The sequence below is a fragment of the Ceratotherium simum genome, chromosome 2, assembly GCF_057802395.1.
Source record: "Ceratotherium simum simum isolate JZ-2026a chromosome 2, ASM5780239v1, whole genome shotgun sequence".
In the NCBI taxonomy this organism is placed as follows: Eukaryota; Metazoa; Chordata; class Mammalia; order Perissodactyla; family Rhinocerotidae; genus Ceratotherium; species Ceratotherium simum.
In genome coordinates, this window is record NC_141901.1 from 58,290,086 (window position 1) to 58,312,041 (window position 21,956).

At 37.2% G+C, this 21,956-nt stretch overlaps 1 protein-coding gene across 7 annotated transcripts in view; it reads left to right on the forward strand.

Annotated features, from left to right (window-relative positions):
• Positions 1-18,593, forward strand: part of WDR47 (WD repeat domain 47) — a 56,491-nt gene extending 37,898 nt beyond the window's left edge. For all 7 annotated transcript variants that reach the window (XM_087446238.1, XM_087446248.1, XM_087446254.1 and 4 more), the window contains 7 exons: positions 2,389-2,464; positions 4,240-4,397; positions 7,570-7,739; positions 8,564-8,734; positions 9,724-9,855; positions 15,085-15,303; positions 17,238-18,593. In XM_087446238.1, the coding sequence (XP_087302364.1) occupies positions 2,389-2,464; positions 4,240-4,397; positions 7,570-7,739; positions 8,564-8,734; positions 9,724-9,855; positions 15,085-15,303; positions 17,238-17,380 (1,069 nt within the window). In that variant the 3' untranslated portion in view covers positions 17,381-18,593. The remainder of the gene's footprint in view (positions 1-2,388; positions 2,465-4,239; positions 4,398-7,569; positions 7,740-8,563; positions 8,735-9,723; positions 9,856-15,084; positions 15,304-17,237) is intronic.
• The last annotated feature ends 3,363 nt before the right edge of the window (positions 18,594-21,956 follow it).

Sequence of the window (21,956 nt, forward strand, 5' to 3'; positions counted from 1 at the left end):
GAGAGTGGTTCATTTAAAAAGGCTTCCCTTGCTTTTGGCATTTGGATGCTTATAGGAATTAACCTTATAAATTTAGTATCAAAAACTCTAGTTTTATACTTCACAGCTTAAGTTTATCTAATATTTTCTTCTTTATTATAGTTCTTATAACATTTGTTTTGTGTACCCCTCAGATTTTTTGTGTGTGTAAGGAAGATTAGCATTGAGCTAACATCTGTTGCCAATCCTCCTCTTTTTGCTGAGGAAGATTGGCCTTGGGCTAACATCCGTGCCCATGTTCCTCTACTTTATATGTGGGATGCCTGCCACAGCATGGCTTAGGCGTCCGTAAATTATATATTATAATTGTCCATGGATAAGTGGTGCACATGTCCGTGCCTGGAATCCGAACCAGTGAACCCCGGGCTGCTGAAGCGGAGTGCACGAACTTAACCACTATGCCACCTGGTCGGCCCCTAGAACTCAGATTTTAAATTTTAATTTTTATTTTTCTCAGAGGAATATACATGCATGGTTTTAAAAGACAAATAGCACTCCAAGGCTTAAAATTAAACAGAATTTCCTGTCTTACCCATCTTTGTCTATGATTTCTATTTTGAGTAGACTGCCATTTTCAACCAAGTTAGCTATTTCTTTTGCTATATATTTCCACATTTCTGAATAACATGCTTCTATTACTATTTTTATTATCCATTGATTCCTTGCCAAATAGATTTAGCTACTGTACTCCTTACCCACAACACACTCACATTGTATACTCCTTCTTTCCAATATATATCAATTTTTGTTCAAATCAGTATTCAGTGTTAACATTATTACAGCCATATAAATGAGTCATGTAGTATAATATGATTACATTTCCCTTTCCTACAACATTTTATTTATCATGGGCACAGTAATTGCCTTATATTTGGTGTGTATGTGCGCATATGCTTAGTTTTCTTAGTACCTATCCCTAAACTATCTGTGGATGCTTTGACAGGACTGTAAAATCATAAAACTCCTTTCATTACAGTAAAAAATACCAGATACTTTCTCTTTACCTTTTTTTTCCCCTGGGAGACATCCCTCCAGGATCACTCCTGCTTCACTTTATATTCATTGCTTCTAGGCCATTTCATTCAGGCATAGAGAGTCTTGGGACTTACTTTTACCATCCTCCTGGTAATTTCCTTTGCCTCTTCCTTGTATTAGATCCCCTGTTTTTAGGATCTCATGTAGTTTCCTGAAAAGGGGTACATCGGAGGTGAAGTTTCTGAGACCTTGCATGTCTAAATGTTTCACATTTGATTTGTTAGTATAGCTGGGTATAGGATGGAAATCATTCCTCAGAGTTGCAAAAGCGTTGCTACATGATCTTCTAGTTTCAGTATTCTTATTAAGAAGTCTGATGCCATTGTGACCTGATCCTTTGTATGAGGCCTGCTGCTTTTTCCACTCTGGAATTTTTTAGGACTTTCTCTTCCCTGATGTTCTAAAACTTGATGATGATATACCTCAGAGTGGGTCTATTTTCCTTCGTTCTGCTGGGTACTTCATGCACCCTTGTAAGCTGGAAACTGAAGTTCTGGGAAATTGAGAAAATGTTATTTAGCATTCCTCACCTACATTTTTTATTGATTAAATCTTATCTGCTACCATATTTTTATTTTCTAAGCTCTTTCTTATTCTCTAATTTTCCTTAAAAAAATTTTTTTTATAGATCTTGTTTTTGTTTCCTGGATTCATCATTTCCTCTTATACGTCTAAGGATTTTAATTATACTTTTGTAGCTTTTGTTTTCTGAATTGCCTCTCTTCTTCCAGATTCCTCTTTCTGTTTGTTTTAGTCTTTGGCTTTTATCTAGGAGGGTTTCTTCAAGTAACTGGAAATCTTTGACTATCTGTAAAGTGAGGCATTAAAAACAAATTGATTGGAAGGAAGGACTACATATATGGATGGATCTGTCTACCTGTTGGCCTCACAAAAAAGTGATTAAGTGGAAACATTGTAGTATTATGGGACTCTCAACTGTCAGTTTCTGTTAGTCTTATCTCTTAGGCTAGCTAATTTTCCTAAAAAGCAATCCAAGTTCCTGCCTGGGGTAGGATTTAAGCATAGCAACTGAGATTCTGGAAGTAAGCAAGGGAAAGATACTTGACATTTCACTATAAAATTCGTGGACTTTGACTTAATCCCCTTTCCAGAGTGGCTTCTCACTTACTCCTTACAACTATGCTTAGTGTCACTGAGTCCAGAGCCTAATAAATGGCTCCAAATAGTAACTTTGACTGGGGTCAGTGAGGGTCATTTGCCAAAAAAATAAATATTAGAGATTGAAAGGATAAATTAGTTTCGCTTCTGTTTTGATATCCAGAGTAAATTTTATTTGAATTTCTACTCACACAGCTCATCAGAACATTCGGTCATTAAGCCACCCCTTGGAGATTCTTCAGGGAATCTATCACGGTCCAGAGGGGAAGAGGTAATACTTTGGGGAAGGAGGTTTCATTGTTTTTATATATACTTGCGTATTTTGCTAGGGAATTCTCAATTCAAAAAAAGACTATTTTTAGAAATAGTCATTATTGTTAGTGCTGATATTTATCTCAAGGTAGTTGAGCTTTCACTGGGCTAAGTGAAGAGGTTGCCTCAGAAAGCACACTTGAGAGTATTCATATTAATGGCCCAGTGGTGATCTTGGCACGAGTTGGGGCTGTATAGTACTCTCTGAACTCTATGGTTAATTTATTCAGATAGTATTTGTGTCTCCTTTGGGCTTCTCATCAATGCATCTGTTTTTTGCTTTGGAACCAGACATCCTTCCCTAACTAGTATACAGCTTCATTCTCTTATTTTCCCTAGTTCAGATTTTAACCTCATAAACAAAATCATTATTTCAGATGCTTATGGGGCCAAACAGGTAACATAAATGAATAAACTTGACCATTTTTATGATGAGCACATAGGAATATTTGTCCCTTGCACAAATAATTATGCTCGCCTAGTTTTTCCAGTCCTTTTGATTTTCAAGAAGAGCTAGAAATGTAGATTTTCATGTGAAATTTGTTTTTTGAATGGCAACAAATTAAAAAAATTTTAAACACACTGGAGAAGAGCAAATAAAGTTAATTTGTGGCTCTGCCACTTCTGCTATAAAGCAACCCTTAGTGATTATTATTTATGTGCTACAGGCCATTTAATCAATTAGTCATTCCCCTCCCTTTTTATCTACCATGCTATTCATTTGGCAGTCACATTTCATAAATATGCATTAATGGAAAATGTAGCATTTCTAGTCAAATAAATTCATATGAATAATATAAGAATTCATTGCAATTACATAAGACAAACATAATGTGACATACCAGGTTTACCCCTTACTCCCCCATGAGGATGTATTGCATGAATACATAAAAGTTTGGGTAGAGAGAGACATAATCTCTTCACTGATATAGTCACTAAGGGTCCTAGAGCTCTGAGGATGCAAGCAGAGCTGAAGTGATTTGACTTTGCGTGTGTACTTGACATTCATACCTCCCAAAGACGGGATTTGGTTGGCCGCACCCAGTCTGGAACTCCCTGTTCAGGCCCAGTCAGTCTTGGTCAGGGTAGCAGGATGATTTCAAATAACACCAATAGCAGGAGTCACCAAAGCTTTTATACAGAACTGCTTCAACTTGCCTTCCTCAGAAGGGGGCTGTGGACAGACAAGTTGACAGTTTAAAATAAAAACGAGGCTCAAGTTAAATGTTCTGATTAAAATGATTTTTACAGTTTTAAAACGGTATTGTAAAATTTCAGTTTGAAATATTAAAGTATTCATTGCTCGAATTAATGGCAAACTTTTTTTTTTTAACCCTAAATGGATTAAATAGTAGTCCTTTATACTTGCTACTTTTAGAAACACAAATGATGCTCTGTTGTTTTTGTGAGAACTATATATGTGGGCTATTTTTTTTCCTTGACAGTTAAAGAGAACTTAATATGGGAATGCATATTCTTATATTTTGTCATAGTAAGTGAAGAAAAACTTGAATTCTGTGAGCTCTCTGAACTTAGTTTAGCAATGGGTAGCAAAAAATAGAAAAATTGGGGTTAATTTAGATTTGCCATTTAAAAGAATATATGATTGTAGGTAGTGAACATAAAGTGATAAAGTAAATAATACAGTTCAAATGAATTTAAAATGGGATAAAGATGAATTCTTTCAAATTGATTTTTTTCATAGGATAACTGTCGTATTCATTCTTTCCACAGGATGACAAATCAAAAAAGCAGTTTGTTTGTATTAATACCTTAGAAGACACACAAGCTGTTAGAGCAGTGGCTTTTCATCCAAGTGGTGGTTTATATGCTGTTGGTTCAAATTCAAAAACTCTGAGAGTATGTGCCTATCCAGAAGTAATTGATCCAAGGTAAGGATAAATGGTTTGTACTGCCATTCTTGCTTCAGTTTTTAATTAGCTATATTGTTCTCTTTTTCACAATTACCATTCAGTAGTGTTTAATTTTTATTTCCTTTTATTAAGCTTGTAAATTTTTATTTTCAATGCTTAGGAAATACACATAAGAATCATTAATTTTATCAATTTTTTTTCATAAATTTTTTTCAATTAGGCCATTGTTCATTCAATACTCTAGTCTTTATTTCCATGGCTTTCGTATTTCATTATCTTTTTTTATCTGAAAGATCTTTATATTCCAAGTAAATTACATAAGATAAAGACAGAATAATGCTAGTTATAGACGTTAATAAAATAAAAAATTTCTTATAATAATAGCTTCAAAGAAGTATTAGGTTGAACTATATGAAATTGCTGATATTTGACCATTTTGACATACAAAAATTCCATTTTCATTTGGCCAACCTAACTATGATTTTACCCTTTTGTTTTAACAGACTATGGGATTTGAACGTAAGGCATGTGTCTTTAAAGGCATATGTCACTAAAAATGGGCATATGACCTTATCTATAAAGGGTACAACAAATTCTTTAAAGTTACTAAGAAAGCAAATAGCTTAGATATAAACCTCAGAGGACACTGAATTTAAACTTTCATTCTTTGATCAGGTACTCTTTTTGTCAATTTATTTATTAAGGCTTTTACTATCAAAATAAATTGGCATAATAGAGATAATGAGCTATTTGGTAGATTTTGTGATTAGAGAAATGAATGCCACAAATGGAATAGTTTTCATAGCAGTAGAAAAAAGCACCCAAACAAAACAAGCTACAAATATTTAAAATTTTAAATATAAAAAGCAGTACATGTCATAGTATGTTTTGGAAATGTTTTACAACTCTTAAGCCTTTTTTATTATAACCCCAGTTTGGAGAACAGACAGGTGAGATTATTTATTTGCATTTTTTTTGGTATCTCTGAATCTGAAACCAGAAATTTAGGCTTTTGGACTACGTAGCATTTAAAGGTTGGGAAGGGGAATAGGATTCATGTTAGATGATAGTATTATAATTTATTGGTGCTCATTGTGTTAAAGTAGGAATACATGACAGAGAATAGGCAGAATTCCAGATCAGGGAGTGGAAAATAGCAATAATTACAGAGAGAGCGCCAAAGATTTGTATATTTAGGGTTAACCTGATCTTAAGGTAACTTTCTCTTCTTTTGTATTTCTTATGCTGGCACAGATGTTTCATAGACTGTTCATGAAGAAACTGATTTTTATGAAAATAAACTCATTTATTTAACAAATCTATTTTGAGCTCCTTTTATGTGCTATTCTAGGCTTTGGGGATAGTTTGAGTAAAACAAACATGTTCATTGACTTCATGGAACTTGTGGTTTGGGGGGAAGATGGAGATTATGCAGATAGACACACAAGTGTATATAAGTATACACCGTGGTAGGTGTTATGAGGAAAAAGTACAAGGTGCTGTACCAGAGTAAAACGGGGGAGATGAGGGGCCTGGAGAGCCAGAAAAAGCTGTCTTTCAGGAAGAGGTATTAAAGCTGAGATTAGAGGATGAGTAGAACCTAGCCATGTGGAGAGAAGGGAGAAGATAGTCAACAGGGAGAACATGAAGTGAGCAAGAGCGTGGCCTTTTGAAGAACCCAAATAGTTTCAGATTGGCTGGAGTATTGTGAGCTGGGGTGTGATGAGGTTACAGAGATAGTCATGAACTAAATTATGTAGAGCTTTGTAGCCATTTTGGATTTTATCCTGAGTGTAGGGGGAAGCTGCTGAAAGTTTGAGCAGAGCAATGTTGTGATCTAAGTATGTTTTGAGATGATCACTCTGGCTGTGGGTCAGATGGCAATAAGAGTGGATGCTAGGAGAAAGGTAGGAGGCTGTTGTTGTTGATGGCTAGTGTGATGGCAGTGGAGATGGAGCAAAGTGGATAGAGGTAAAATCCTTTTAAAGAAAGAATTAGCAGGCCCTGACGATGAATTGGATGTGCAACTGAAAAGGGAATCTTTTGATCTGATCTATTTTCTAGATCAATATTAAATACCTTCTATGTATTGGAGATTTATCAATCTTTTTTGTTTCTTAATTATGAAAATTTTCAAGCATACACAAAAGTAAAGACTAGTACACAGAAATGCAATAGTTGTCAATATTTTTGTCATCTTTTTGTTTGTTTGCTAAAGTATGTTAAGGTAAATCCTAGATATGTCATTTCACCCTTTAGGATGTGTAGGATGAATCTCCAAAACCAGGTACATTTTCTTACATAGACTTGATGTTATCATTATACCTAATAAAATCTTTAGTATCCTTGTATTAGTCTGTGTTTTCAAGTGCAGATAAGATGCTACTACTTCACTAAACCAGTGTTTGACTCCCATTAAAGGCTAAACTGTTGAGGAGCATGGCATCTAGGACCTTCCACGGCTGTGCCTGCAGCTCCTCACCCACCATGTCCATTCCATTCAGTCTCCAGAATGCCCCGGGCTTCTCCCCTCTAGCCCCACTGACACTTTCCCATGCTGCACACTTGGCTGTACTTTCCCTATTATATTTTATCCTCACTGAAGCTATTTTGCTGCCTTCATCCTTTTCTGTGAAAATTCTCCCTGTCCTTTAAGGCCTAGTACTTTGTACTGGACTATAACACTTATACTTGCCTTACTGTCTGTGCGTAGTCATGACAACATCTACCCCTGACAGATTTTAAACTCTGGACAGAGCTCTTGCCTCCTTTATTTCTTATCCATTCCTGGCTTCCCCTCAGCCCTAGGCAATTGCTTATATTATATGTTTAATAAATGTTTATTGAGTTTTTTGAATTTGGAAACATTATCAGCTTTTTAAAAATTCTTTTCTTTTGTGTTTCTGAGTTAAAATCTATGAAAAATATGTGAAATGGAGACTTTTTAAAATATTCTGTTTCCTATGTGGTCTGAAATAAGAGATTAGTATAATAATGGTTTATAATTTTACTTTTGGATTTTAAATATGCTTTAGATTTATTTCTTCTAAGATTTTGAAAATTGTTATTAACATGTTGTCTGATACTCTTTTTGCTCCCTCCCTCAGGAACAACCATAATATAGAACTTCATATTCATTAACTTTAGCAAGCAAGAAATTGAAACATCTTTCTGTAATTTTTCTTTTTAGTGCACATGACATCCCTAAGCAGCCAGTGGTACGTTTCAAAAGGAATAAACATCATAAAGGATCCATTTACTGTGTGGCCTGGAGTCCTTGTGGACAGTTACTAGCAACAGGATCAAATGACAAATATGTCAAAGTGCTGCCCTTCAATGCAGAGACTTGTAATGCAACAGGTAGGGCCCAAGTATGTAAACAGTAGCTTACCAATGTATTCTTTATATTTTCACCATGTTATAGCTCTGATATATCTCTGTATTGTCTTGAATAAAAATCTAAGAATATAACCTTAAGAAGAATTTTTTTACATTCTAATTGTTTAGTTATCTTTGTGAGGCATTATTCTTTTTTAGTAAGTTCTTACAGGTGGCTAGGTGGTATCTAATCCTTGGAAAATTATTATCAGAAAAATAACTTTTGTGTGTGTGTGAGGAAAATTAGCCCTGAGCTAACATCTGTTGCCAATCCTCTTCTTTTTGCTGAGGAAGATTGGCCCTGGGCTAACATCCCTGCCCATCTTCCTCTACTTTATATGTGGGATGCCTGCCATAGCATGGCTTGATAAGCGGTCCATAGGTCCATGCCTGGGATCCGAACCTGCAAACCCCAAGCCGCCGAAGCAGAGCACATGAACTTAACCACTATGCCACCGGGCCGGCCCCCAGAAAAATAACTTTTAAATAACTACCAGATATATATTAATGAATATTTTCTAGAGAGTCTCTGTCTTCTGCTTCATTTTCTTTGGGATAGAAGACAAGAAGGTAACTCTACATATGGCTCTGTTTTAGGGATAATGATAACTGAATCAGTATTTTGATTTCTTGAAGTTCTTTGCTCTGTAAAGTGAAATTGATTATAATATCAATCCCTAAATGAAAATATAAACCATACCACTCTACCATTATTCTTGGTCAGTTTTGAGGCAGTTTAACAATCTCAAATTATCATAGTAAGTTGAGCAGCATCTTTTTTTTTTAAATTCTTATTGCTGTTTCAGGACCGGATCTGGAATTTAGTATGCATGATGGGACAATTAGAGACTTGGCATTTATGGAAGGCCCAGAAAGTGGTGGAGCTATTTTGATAAGTGCTGGAGCAGGGGATTGTAACATTTATACGACTGATTGTCAGAGGGGACAGGGCCTGCACGCTCTGAGTGGACATACCGGTATGTGAATCAGTCTCAGGTGCTACTTTTCTTTTTGTTCAACTCCTTCTTTTCCCCCTTTCTGCATTTTCATTAATAGAATATATTTTATCAAAAGAGATTCCCTCAAGACAGGAATTTTTACTTCAAAAATTTAAATTGTAACTTTGGATAACAACACAGCAATGATAGCTAACATTTCCCTGTGTCCTACATCCTTTCATACTTTAGTTTAAATCCATGATTCCTTAATTTAATTCTCACAACAACCTTATGAGGCAGGACGTTTTATCTCCATCTTGTACATGAAGAAGGCAAAACTTGAAAAGGCAAAATGACTTGTCTGATGTCTTACGGCTGAACGTGGCAGAACTGAGATATGTCCCCCAGCTCTGTCTTTTCCAAGGCTGGTGATCTAACCCCACAGTCTTGTGCTTCCTCTGTGGAAAGTTTGCTGTAATTTCAAATGATAATATTTTTTTCAGTACTAATTATGATGTCCTGAAATACTGAATCACCAGAAAAGATTAAGTTTGTTTGGTATGGTTTTAAAGTTGTGTGTTTTACTGAATTTTAATTTTTTGAAAATTGCTAATATATTTGATATATGTGGAAAATCTCTACCACATAGTTGTTTGTTTTTGTGTGAGTGTGTGTGAGGAACATTCGCCCTGAACTAACATCCGTTGGCAATCCTCCTCTTTTTGCTGGGGAAGATTGACCCTGGGCTGACATCTGTGCCCATCTTCCTCTACTTTATATGGGATGCCGCCACAACATGGCTTGACAAGCAGTGCGTAGGTCCAGGCCCAGGAACCGAACCTGTGAACCCCAGGCTGCCAAAGCAGAGCACGTGGACTTAATCACTCTGCCACTGGCCTGGCCCCTACTGCATAGTATATTTGATTAACCAGACCATCACATGCCCAATAATAAGGAGTACTTAGCTTTGAATGTGTTATAGGCAAGTACTGTTCCACAGTAATAATTGAGTGTGTGATCTTTTATAGGGCATATTTTAGCTCTTTACACCTGGAGTGGCTGGATGATTGCATCTGGTTCCCAAGATAAGACTGTTAGATTCTGGGATCTTCGAGTACCAAGTTGTGTTCGTGTTGTTGGCACAACATTCCATGGAACTGGTAGGTTTTTCTGGAATTTAGATGAATTTATATGAGAAAGAAACTTTAGAAGTTGCACTCGCCTACTTCCTCTCCCCTGCAACATGTGTGTTAAAAAAGATAGGAACAATAGTAAAATAAATACTTGGTATTTTATTGATTACTTTAAATTCTTTCAAAATGCTTTCATCTGTTACTTTATTTGTACATATAATAGTCATCTTAGGAAACCGAGGCCCAAGGAGATTAAGTGTTATGTTCCAAATTATTCTGTTAGCAGGGCCATTTTAATTTTATTTATTTATTTATTTTTTCCCCCAAAGCCCCAGTGGATAGTTGTATGTCATAGTTGCACATCCTTCTAGTTGCTGTATGTGGGACGCGGCCTCAGCATGGCCGGAGAAGCGGTGCGTCAGTGCACTCCCAGGATCCGAACCCGGGCCGCCAGCATCGGAGCGCACGCACTTAACCGCTAAGCCACGGGGCCGGCCGTAGTAGGGCCATTTTAGAACTCAGACCTTTAAAAAACATTTTTTAAAATGCATGCACATGGCAAAAATTGAAACGGAACAAAAAGGTTATACCATTTTCTTCCCACTCCTATTCCTTGGTGTCTTTCCTAAGCGACCAGTTTCTTATTTATTCTTCTGGAAATATTCTGTAAATATATAACCAAAACACTTGTATATATCATCATCTCCTTTCTCCTTTAAACACACACATACACAAATAGTAGCAAATAATACATGCCCCGCTTTTTTAACTTAATGTGTCTTGGTTTGTTGCACGTAAACTGAGGCTACTGCTCTTTGCGTTGTATCACCTTTTAAAACACTGATATCTAAAAGTGACACAGTATTCTGCCATTGTCTCTATTTTATTTTAGAGTCCCTTGTCTCCCTTTGTAGTTTTTAATAGTAATTCTGTGGCACTGTTCCAAGTGAAAAGGCCTGCCTATATACTTAACTTTTGGTGGTTTGTTTTGAATGCTTTATTTATTCTCTTGACTTTAATGGACCTTTTTCTGTACTTTGATTCAAACCAGGTATGATTTGTTACAGCGAATTTGAGTCTGGATTACACAGACATGTATAATTATATTTTTATAAATGAACATGTGATCATTGATTTGTTAAAGTTTAGTTGGCATTGTTATCAAAGTTAATGTATAACAGTTTAAAGAACTAAACAGTTCAATAAGGCTTATTATTAAGAAAAACAGCATTGCCTTGGGAATCGCCCTCTGCCCTCCAGCCCCTGCCTCATTTCCCATTTTTAACTTTTGTGGCAGTTTTATTTTTGTATTTATTTCCATATTTCTAAATAACATGCTTGTAATCATAGTTTTTTAGGATTATTTTCTCCCCACCATAGAAAATGAAGATTTAACTTTTTCATGTCCCTTTATGACTCCTATCATCCCTCATCCACTTACGTACTCCCTATCTCCCATCCTTTCAATATAGTTATATCAGTTTTGGGTAGATCAGTAGTCATTGTTTACATTATTTTAACCACATAGGTGCTATTCCTATCTTTTTTTTTCTTGTATGTCTTTTTGTTTTCCTTGGTGTTAATAATTGTATTTTTCTGTTTTGTTTGCTTAGTTTCTATAAACTTATCACTAATTTATCTCAAAACTCTCCCCTAGTTGTCTAAATTATTTTCAGCCCATTTTCTTTCATTTTCAGAGGCTTCATTTTTTTGATCTCCTTCTCTCTCTTGCAATATTATCATCTCCTTCTCTACTGGATCTCTCCTTCTCTACCATATATTAAAAAAATTTTATAAAATTGGCAATACACAAAAGTTCCTCTGTTGACTTCTTTATTCTCCTCCCAGCTCTACCCTAATTTTTTGCTTCCTTTCTTACCCAGCTGTCTCAAGAATCTTGCCTACATATGCTGTTTCCCATTTTCCCACCGTCAGTCTTTGGCCTACTCCAGGCTATCTCCTGCTGCAACCACTCTAACAAGAGCTGCCTTTTTTAAGATCACCAACAATCTTCGTGTTGTCAAATCATTTTTAAATCCTCATTTTACTTCAGCTCTCGGGGGCATGCAAAAGTTGACCTCTTTCTCTTTTCTTTCGAGTTTTCTACTCCTCTTGTACCTTTCTGGAGAACTACTCCTTTGCTGGCTCTTCCTCCTCTGCTCAACCTCGAAATTTTGGCATTCCCTAGAGCTCAGGACTTTTGTCTCCTTTCTTTCTCTAGATGAGTACATGTATTCCCCTGTCTTTAAGTATAACTTCTATGCTGACAGACCTTAAATTTTTATCTCTAGCCCAAACTCTTCTATGTGCTGGGCTCACGTTTCTAACCCACCTACTTGACCTCTCCTTTTTGGATGTCTCACAGAATATCTCAAACTTAACATGTCTTAAACCAAACTATTGAATCATGACGTCTCCCCTCAAACAAAATTGCCCCAGACCTCCTCACTTGAGTGGTACCATCCACCCATTGTTCATGCCAGAAACCCTGGAGTCTCCCTGGATCCTTTTCTCTCTCCTGTCCTCCAGTATCCAATCTGTAAACAAATCCTGTTGTGTTAGCCTCCAAAATCTATCTTAAATCCATTTGCTACTTTTTGTCTTTATTGCCACCACTCTAGGATGTACCACCACCATCTCTCAACCACTGTAATAGCTTCCTTGCTCTACTCTGCACTTCCACTTTTGCCCCCTCCAGTCTGTGGTCCACACAGCAGCCAGGGCATATTACACCTTGCTTACAACACTTCAGTGACTCCTCATTGCTCTTGGGTTAAAGTGCAGACTCTTCACCATGGCCTGTGAGACCTTGCTTGATCTGGCATCGTGTACCCATACAGTCTCATCTCAGATCACTTGTTTCTTTCCTTCATTTCCTGGGATGTGCCAAACTCTTCCCACCTCCAGTGAATTCACATGCTATTTCTTTGACCTGAAATGGTCTTCCACTTGTCTCCTCATGATCATGTCCTTCTCATCTTTAGGTCTTAGCTTCAATGGCACCATGCCAGAGAGGCCTTCTTTGACTGCCCTAATTGGGACCTCGCCATTATTTTCTATCACTGAACTGCATTTATTTCCTTCCTAGCTCTTACCACTATTTAAAATTAGATATTTGTTTCCTTATTTATTGCTGGTCTCCTCCAATAGATTTTAAGTTCACAAAGGCAGCAATCATATCTGTTTTATTTCCTGGAGTAGATTTAGCACCTACCATAGTTCTTGGCCCAAAGGAATAGTAATCTCATAACTTTGTTGAATAAATGAACCTGGATTTCTGTTGGCACCATAAACTTTGCTTGTGTAAAACTAAACTCATATTTCCCCTGCAAATCAGCTCTTCTTCCTATTTTCCCTGTTTTTGATAATTATTCTTTTATTTTGTCATGCAACTAGATTTGAAATCTGGAACTCATTGTTTTGCCCTGATCCAGGCAGTTAATTGCCAAGACTATTGATTCTTCTGTGTGTGTGTGTGTGTGTGAGGAAGATTAGCCCTGAGCTATCTGTTGCCAATCCTCCTCTTTTTGCTGAAGAAGATTGGCCCTGGGCTAACATCTGTGTCCATCTTCCTCTACTTTATATGGGGCACTGCCACAGCATGGCTTGATAAGCGGTGCGTTGGTCCGCGCTCAGGATCCGAATCTGTGAACCCCGGGCCGCCAAAGCGGAGCGCGCAAACTTAACTGCTATGCCACTGGGCCGGCCCTGTTGCTTCTTTATTCAATTTTTTCCTGGGATATGTCTATCTGTCCTCATTCAGGCCCTTATTCTCTCATTATTCTATTATTCTATCTTGTCTTCCAGTGGCCTCTCGTTTTCTATAATCTGTCCATTTTAATTTGATACACACGTTTTCACATAGATTAATCTTCCCAAACTACTGCTTGGATCATTTAATTCTCTTGTTTAGAAACCTGCAGTGATATTTAACCATATATAGGAATAAGCTCAAACTGCAGTTTAGCATTCAGGATGCTTGATGGTCTGGCCCTCACCTGCCTTTTATTTATTTATTTTATTTTATTTTATTTTTATTTTTTTTAAAGATTTTATTTATTTTATTTTTCCCCCCAAAGCCCCAGTGGATAGTTGTGTGTCGTAGCTGCACATCCTTCTAGTTGCTGTATGTGGGACTCGGCCTCAGGATGAACGGAGAAGTGGTGCCTTGATGCGCACCCGGGATCCGAACCCGGGCCACCAGCATCGCAGCGCGTGCACTTAACCACCAAGCCACAGGGCCGGCCTCACCTGCCTTTTATATCTCAGCTGCAAGCTGCCTTTTATGTTAACTTGTTAAACCAAGTAACTGCAGCCAAACTAAGTTACCTATCTTGAAACATTTTTTTACTTTTCTTCTAAATTTTCTCATGTAATTCTTCCTGATCATAAGAGCCCTCTTCGTTTCTCTATTAAAATTTTAAGCAAAGATTACTTTTAATTGCATATGTGTATAATAAATACAAACACACACACATTGTTTCTCTTATTTATATTGATTACTGTTCTTTAAGTTCTAACTTATGTCCCTTTTTTTCTGTGAAGTCTTCCCGGGCCACTTAGATCTGGAGCAGTGTTCTTCAGCCTTATTTTCATTATTGCCCCCACAAAGGAGAAAAACTAAGTTAATTTTTTCCTAACAAGAGAAGTTAAATACTAAGGAATAAGATTTTGTTGGATAGGATTGAGCTCTGGAGCGCTACAAATCATTGTTAAAGATTTTTTTGTTCTCTGAGAACCATTTTGCAGGATATTATTGCTCCCATTGAGAATGCATGGTCTAGAGTTAGGGCTTCAGCCTGTGGACTCAGAGCTTGTTTTCTGTTCACTTCCTCTTGGCAGTAAATCATGTGTTGCTTTGAGACATTTCCTACACTGTGTCCTAAAACATATTTGTTATTTAATTTCTTGTTCCCCCACCTAGACTTTAAGCTGGGTATGGGAGTATTTCTGGACACTTACCCAGCAACAAGAGCACTGCATTGGGAAAAGTGGCTCATCTATTGCATTGTAGGTAGTGTTGTGTCCCAGGGCTTCTCTCAAATGACAAAAAAATGGACTTTTTCATTTCTCACAGACTCTTGCTCTATACCTTACCCCTAAAAAGGACACAAGTGGATTTGGATTTTTCCATAACTGAACAGTGTTGATAAGCTACATTAAATTTTTAGTGTATGGTTCAGTGAACATAATTAGCTATTGCAGTTAAGCTATATTGATTTTTCCATATTGAAACTTCCATTCTTCCTGCTACAGGCAGTGCAGTGGCATCTGTAGCTGTGGATCCCAGTGGCCGTCTCCTAGCCACAGGACAAGAAGATTCTAGCTGCATGTTGTATGACATAAGAGGAGGAAGAATGGTACAAAGTTATCATCCTCATTCCAGTGATGTTCGTTCTGTTCGATTCTCTCCCGGAGCTCACTACTTGCTGACAGGATCCTATGATATGAAGATAAAGGTGACAGACCTACAAGGTAATTGAGATTGGCCTCTCCTGTTCTATTTGGGATCTTTCTTTTCTGTTAGTGTGATCAATTGTATAACATTTTCAAATTTTAGTTTTATGTACTGAGCAAATTGCTGGTACTATATTGAGATGAATTGTAGCAAAGTATTACATAAATTGAGTGAATAGTCTTATTTTTATTGTTTTTTTTTTTTAAAGATTTTATTTATTTATTTTTTCCCCCCAAAGCCCCAGTAGATAGTTGTGTGTCATAGCTGCACATCCTTCTAGTTGCTGTATGTGGGACGTGGCCTCAGCATGGCCGGAGAAGCAGCGCGTCGGTGCGAGCCCGGGATCCGAACCCGGGTCGCCAGCAGTGGAGCGCGCTCACTTAACCACCAAGCCACGGGGCCGGCCCATTTTTATTGTTAAATAATTTTTAAAATATTTAAAAGAATCAACATATTATTATACTGAATCATTCTGAGGTCAATGATGATAGATGTTAAAATATGCATTTATGTACTCCTATTTGCTTCTACCGTAAAAAATTTAGTTATAATCTGTGTAATTATGTCTTCCGTATCTAGTTTTATTTTTAAACATTCATTAAGCAAATATTTATTGTGTACCAACGAGGGACACACAGACAAATAAGACAGGTAACTTCCTCTTTGATGGAGCTTACGTTTTAGAGGTCAATAAAAAGCAAACCAACAAACAATGTAATTTTAGGTATTGGTAAGTGCTATTATTAAAAAATTAGCGAGGAGTAGGAGAGTGACTGGGGTGAATAGGGGAAGGCTATTTTAGATTGGATAGAGTAGCTCTCTCCAGGGAAGTGCCATTGTGAAGAGACCTGAGTGATGAGAAGAAACAAGCCATGCCAGGACCCTAGGAGAAGGCCATAGCAAGTGTAAAGGTGCTGAGGCAGGAACGAACTTGGCACATTCATGACACTGCAAGAAGCCAGCGTGGCCAGAACTTAGTGAACTGAGGGAGAGAGAGACAGGAGAATACATCAGAGGCGGGGTTTTATAGGCATTTTAAAAAGCATAACAGAATCCTCTGGAAGATTTAAAACAGGAAGTGATATGATCTAAATTACATTTTTAAAGGATAATTTTGAGTTCTGTAGGGAGAATGGATTATAAGTATAAATATCAGTGAGGAAGCTATTGGAATAGTTCAGGTGAGAGATGATGGTGGCTTGAACTACGGTGGTAGAGGTGGAGGTGGTAAGAAGTGACTGAGTTTTTTCTGATATATTTTAATTTGTTTGGATTAAATTTGGGGAGTGAGGGAAAAAGGAATCAGTGTTGATTCCTAAGTTTTTGGCATGACCACCAGATGGTGCCATTGAGGTGAGGAAGACAGGTAGGGGGAGGAACAGGTTTAGCCCAGAAAATCAAGAGTTTGGTTTTAAACAAGTTAAATTGAAGATGACTGTCAGGTAATCAAGTGAGAAATTGAATAGCTGTTTGGATACTAGTGTGGAGGTCAAGTGAGAAGTCAAGGTTGGAGATGAAATGTGTGTGAATTATAAGTATATAAATGGCTGTGGTACCATGGTACTAGATGAAGTTGTATAGGAAGTGAGGTATAAAGGGAACAAGAAATCTGAGGGCTGACTCCTGGATTCATTAAACTTTAAGTCAGGAAGAAGAGAAACCAGAAAAGAAGACAGAGATGTAGTGGCATTGAAGTCAGGGAGAAATCAAGTTGAGAGAGTTTCAAGGAGAGAGTGGCAGCTGTGTCACATGTTGCTGTGTATATGTTACCAAATTCTGCTAACATAATTAGGTATTCATTAATTTATCCCTGTTTAAACTTTTCAATGTATTATATTAATGAATTGAGGATTTTCTATACTGTAATATCTTAAAGTAACAGGAAGTCTGAAATCTATGCATATACTTATTTTGTATGGTAAATCAATATCTCTTTTATTTTTTAATTTAGGAGACCTCACCAAGCAGCTTCCTATTATGGTGGTGGGGGAGCACAAGGACAAAGTGATTCAGTGCAGGTGGCACACTCAGGATCTTTCCTTCCTGTCATCCTCCGCAGACAGAACTGTAACCCTCTGGACTTACAATGGATAGAGTACACTCAATGTTAATCTATGCAGTGCAAGCACAGAGACTTAAGACTACTGAGTTGTGAAAATTACAAATTTGAAGAACATAGACTGACCAGGAACGTGGCTTAGCACGAGAAGGCCCCTTATAACCATATATCCCTTTGATAGGAGGTATTGGGTGGTGTTATTCTGCAGTGCTTTCAGTCTTCCATGTGAGCTCGTGCTGCTGTGACCTGCTATATGTAGTCTTGTTGCCAAAGTCTGCGGAAGAGCTCTTGTTGTCAGTGTGCACTCCAAGTCAAGGTGGATGATGTGTTTACAGTTCAGTATTAAATGCATTCCTTGGTCTTTGCCTAAATAACAGTTTTATATACACATTGAAATTGAACTATACTTTAAGCATATTATTACATGTAATGCAACCAACTTCTACACAGATTAAACATAGGCGTTCAGAAATTACTTTTGCTTTTCTCACAATCCAGTGATATTGTATCACTTGTCAGCTAGAGGTCAGAATTTTATATGTCTCTCAAAAGTTATATGGTTGTTTTCACTAAGGGTTGTTATGGAATTTAAAGATGGATGGAAAACTGCTTCGTAGTTCATTAGGTGGTATAGGCCTTTTCTTTTTTCTTAAACCCAGGGATATAATTACTATTTTATCACACTATTTTGTTTCAGGCTTAAAAGGTAAAAGTGTTTGCTTCAGAAACTTGTTAATTTCAATTTTTTGAATGCAACGAGATACCTCCCTTCTAAACTGTACTGTAGAAGCAGAGCAGCAGCGTTAGGTGGTGCAACACTTGATGGGACAGTAAATTTACTGGCTAGCTTTTTTCCTTTTAAAAATTAAAAACTTTGCCATAAGACTATAGCATGGCTTGAAATGCTATGTCTGCATGATAATTTAAAATGGAAAATTTAAACTTTGCACTCCAAAAGCTTCTTTGGATTTTTTTCTTGCACTTGTTTTGTGTAAGGCAGAATAATGATTTTATTTCCATGGCATTGTAGATCCTAACATTTGTGTATCTTTATTTTCATATTGTACAGAATTTTACTTTAAATTATTAAATAGGCTATTTTATTTATTTCAGATGCAGTTGAGTTGGTTCTAATTATTGAACTGTCTGTGCACTGTATGTAGCAAGCATTTTTAATCTATTGTATACAAGTGGAAAGGGTATTAGAAGTGTAACTGTGCTATTATTTCAATAAAGACCTCTTGACACCTAAAACTATTCCTGTTTCTCAGTGTCTGTGGCTTTCGATTTAGAGTGTTATTTTTTCCAATTTATTTGAAGGTAGTGTGGTCCACTGGATGAACCTCACAATCAATTTCTTATAGTTCTTTCTAAAGCTCTTCCACTAACTTATTTCTTAGTAAATTAAGTTGCCAAGTTACCCTTGGCAACTGCATAACTTTCCTGTGTCTTCTATCTCTTTTATTCAAGATCTAGAGAACTTTATTTCCTGAATATATTGTGAAATTGATTAATCAAAGTTCAGCAAAATGTGTAAGTTCTAACTTAGACTACAAATACATTAAATTGAGTGCTTTAGAAAGAAATGAAATCTAATTAGCTTGTGGGTATTCAATAGGTACACAGTTTTCCTGTATCTCGGGCATGCAGAAGGGAATTCTGCTAAAAATAGGCCATAGTTTCTTCTTTAGTTTACTTTCATGCTTAATTTCACACATTTGAGATATTATAGCAGGTCATTAGTATTAAGTTTAAAACTAGGAAAATTTCTTGATATAGACCAACTCAACTTCATGGTAAAAAATGTTCATAAAATTACATATTCCAGCTTCATCATTGTCAGGGAGAAAACTTAAAGACCCTCCTAGGTATGGGGTATGGAATTCGTTTTGCAGCGCATTAGATAATACACATTAGAAATTGTCTTATTTAATAAATATCTGGTTACATATGTCCTTTTTCCTGTGCCTCCACACTGTCTTCTACATGGAGGGGAATAGACTATTGGAGGTTTATGTGAAAGAGAAAATAAGAGGACTGAAGTATCTACATTCTCTGAATCCTCAGTTCGGGGTGTAGGGAAGGAGAGTAGGGATGGGAGGGTGGTGCAAAGGGTCTTAACTCTTCCCTGGCAGAAGCTTTAGAGGTCTGATTCTAATTTTATTTTTTAAATATTTATTTTTAAAAATTATAATAAGCCAAAGGACACAACCAACAGAGTGAAAAGGCAACCCACAAAATGGGAGAAAATATTTGCAAATCATATATATGATAAAGGGTTAATATCCAGACTATATAAAGAACTCTTGCAACTCAACTACAACCAAAAAACCAACCTGATTTAAAAATAGGAATTGAATAGACATTTCTCCGGTGAAGACAAATGGCCAATAAGCACACGAAAACATGCTCATCACTAATCATTAGGGAAATGCAAGTCAAAACCCAGTGAGGTACCACCTCATGCCCATTAGGATGGCTACTATCAAAAAAAAACAGAAAATAAGTGTTGGTGAGGAAGTGGAGAAATTGAAACTCTTGTGTACTGTTGGTGGTAATGTAAAATGGTGCAGCCACTGTGGAAAATAGTATGGTTGGTTCCTCAAAAAATTAAAAATGGTATTACCATATGATCCAGCAATGCCACTTCTAAGTATATACCCCAAAGAATTGAAAGCAGGGTCTCCAAGAGAAATTTGTACACACATGTTCACAACAGCATTACAATAGTCAAAAGGTGGAAGCAACCCAAGAGTCCATCGACAGATGAAGGGATAAACAATCTGGTACATGCATACAATGGAATATCATTCAGGCTTAAAAAGGAAGGAAATTCTGACACGTGCTGCAACATGCATGATCCTTGAGGACATTATGCTAAGTGAAATAAGCCAGTCACAAAAAGACATACTGTATGGTTCCACTTATATGAGGTACCTAAAGTAGTCAAATTCATAGAGACACAGAGTAGAATGGTGGTTTTCAGAGGCTGGGGGCAGGAGGGAATGTTGAGTTGTTGTTTAATGGGTACAGAGTTTCAGTTTCGCAGGATGAAAAGTTATGGAGATGGTGATGATGATTGCACAACAATGTGGATGTACTTAACACTGAGCTATACATTTAAAAATGGTTAAGAGGGTAAATTTTATGTCGTGTATTTTAACTTTAAAAAATTGTAATAAGCAACATGCACACTCAGGTGTACTACATTATATACCAAATTTTAACACACTTTTTAATTTGTTGCAAATAACGTACTTTATATACATCTCTCATTTCCTCTTAGTGTGTAAAACTCATCATTTCCTCTTTGGAGAGTTTCCTGAGATTGCAAGGCCAGTAGTTAAAGACAAAAACAAAACAAAACTTACTTCAGATCTTCCTCCACTTATGATGGGGTTACATCCTGATAAACCCATCATAAGTTGAAAATATCGTAAGTCTAAAACGTATTTAATACACCTAACCCACCAAACATCATCACACCTTAGCCTAGCCTACCTTAAACGTGCTCTGAACACACACATTAGCCTACAGTCCGGCAAAATCATCTAACAGAAAGCCTATGTATAATAAAGTGTTGAATATCTCATGTAATTTATTGAATAGTGTACAAAAAGTGAAACAGAGAATGGTCGTATGGGTACAGAATGGCTGTAAGCGTATTGGTTGTTTACCCTCTGTTATGAGAGGTTCGGGGATTCAATCGGAGATGTAAAAGACACTTTCCACTCCAAACAAATGGACTGAAGGTATATTTTATTATATAGAGGATAGTAAAGGCGATAGTCTGCAAACAGATCCGAATAGGTCAAATATTAAGAGCAAAAAAATATCAGCCCGACTGGAAAGGGAAAACACCCACGTCGGCTGAAGAGAAATGACACAAATCAACCGGAAAGAGAAACACCAGGTTGACCGAAAAGAGAACACATCAAATCAATTACTTCATATCAAATCAATTACTTCACATCAAATCAATTACTCACAACATCCACGCCCCACTGCCGGGAGAGCCCTGTCAATCGACGTGGCTGGGCAAGGATCACACGTCTTGGGCAAGGTGTCCCTTCCATAGGTGGAACTCTCACTAGGGCTCAGTTTCCAGCAGTTTTTATACCATCAGTAATTTTCAGAGTAAGCAATTACAGAGTTTGCAGAGCAAGCATTTAGTGTTTCCATGCACAAATGGTTATCAGTGGCATACGTGCACTGAGCCCCCTGGCTAACGTCCCAGCCCAGTAGTTGTGTACGTGCATTGTTCTCTTTGGTTATCGTCTTAGCCCGGCACAGATGGCCAGTCCATCCCGCGCTACTACGCTCCAAGAGCCTTGAAATGTTACAACTTGCAACTCTCTCCGCAGGAGAAAGGCCAGTTCCTGGGAAAAGGCCAGTTCCTACCACACAGAAAGCAGCTTTGCATTTCTTTGTGTGCTGGTGGCTATAGGTCAATGGAGCGGTCAAACATGGCTGTACTCATGTCAAGACACCCTCATGATCAGGTGGTTGACTGGGAGTGGGCTCCCTCCCAGGCCAGCATCTGGAGGGCCTAACGTACTGCTTATCTCTGGTCTGGAAAAGATCAAAATCCTACGTACTGTTCTACTGAAT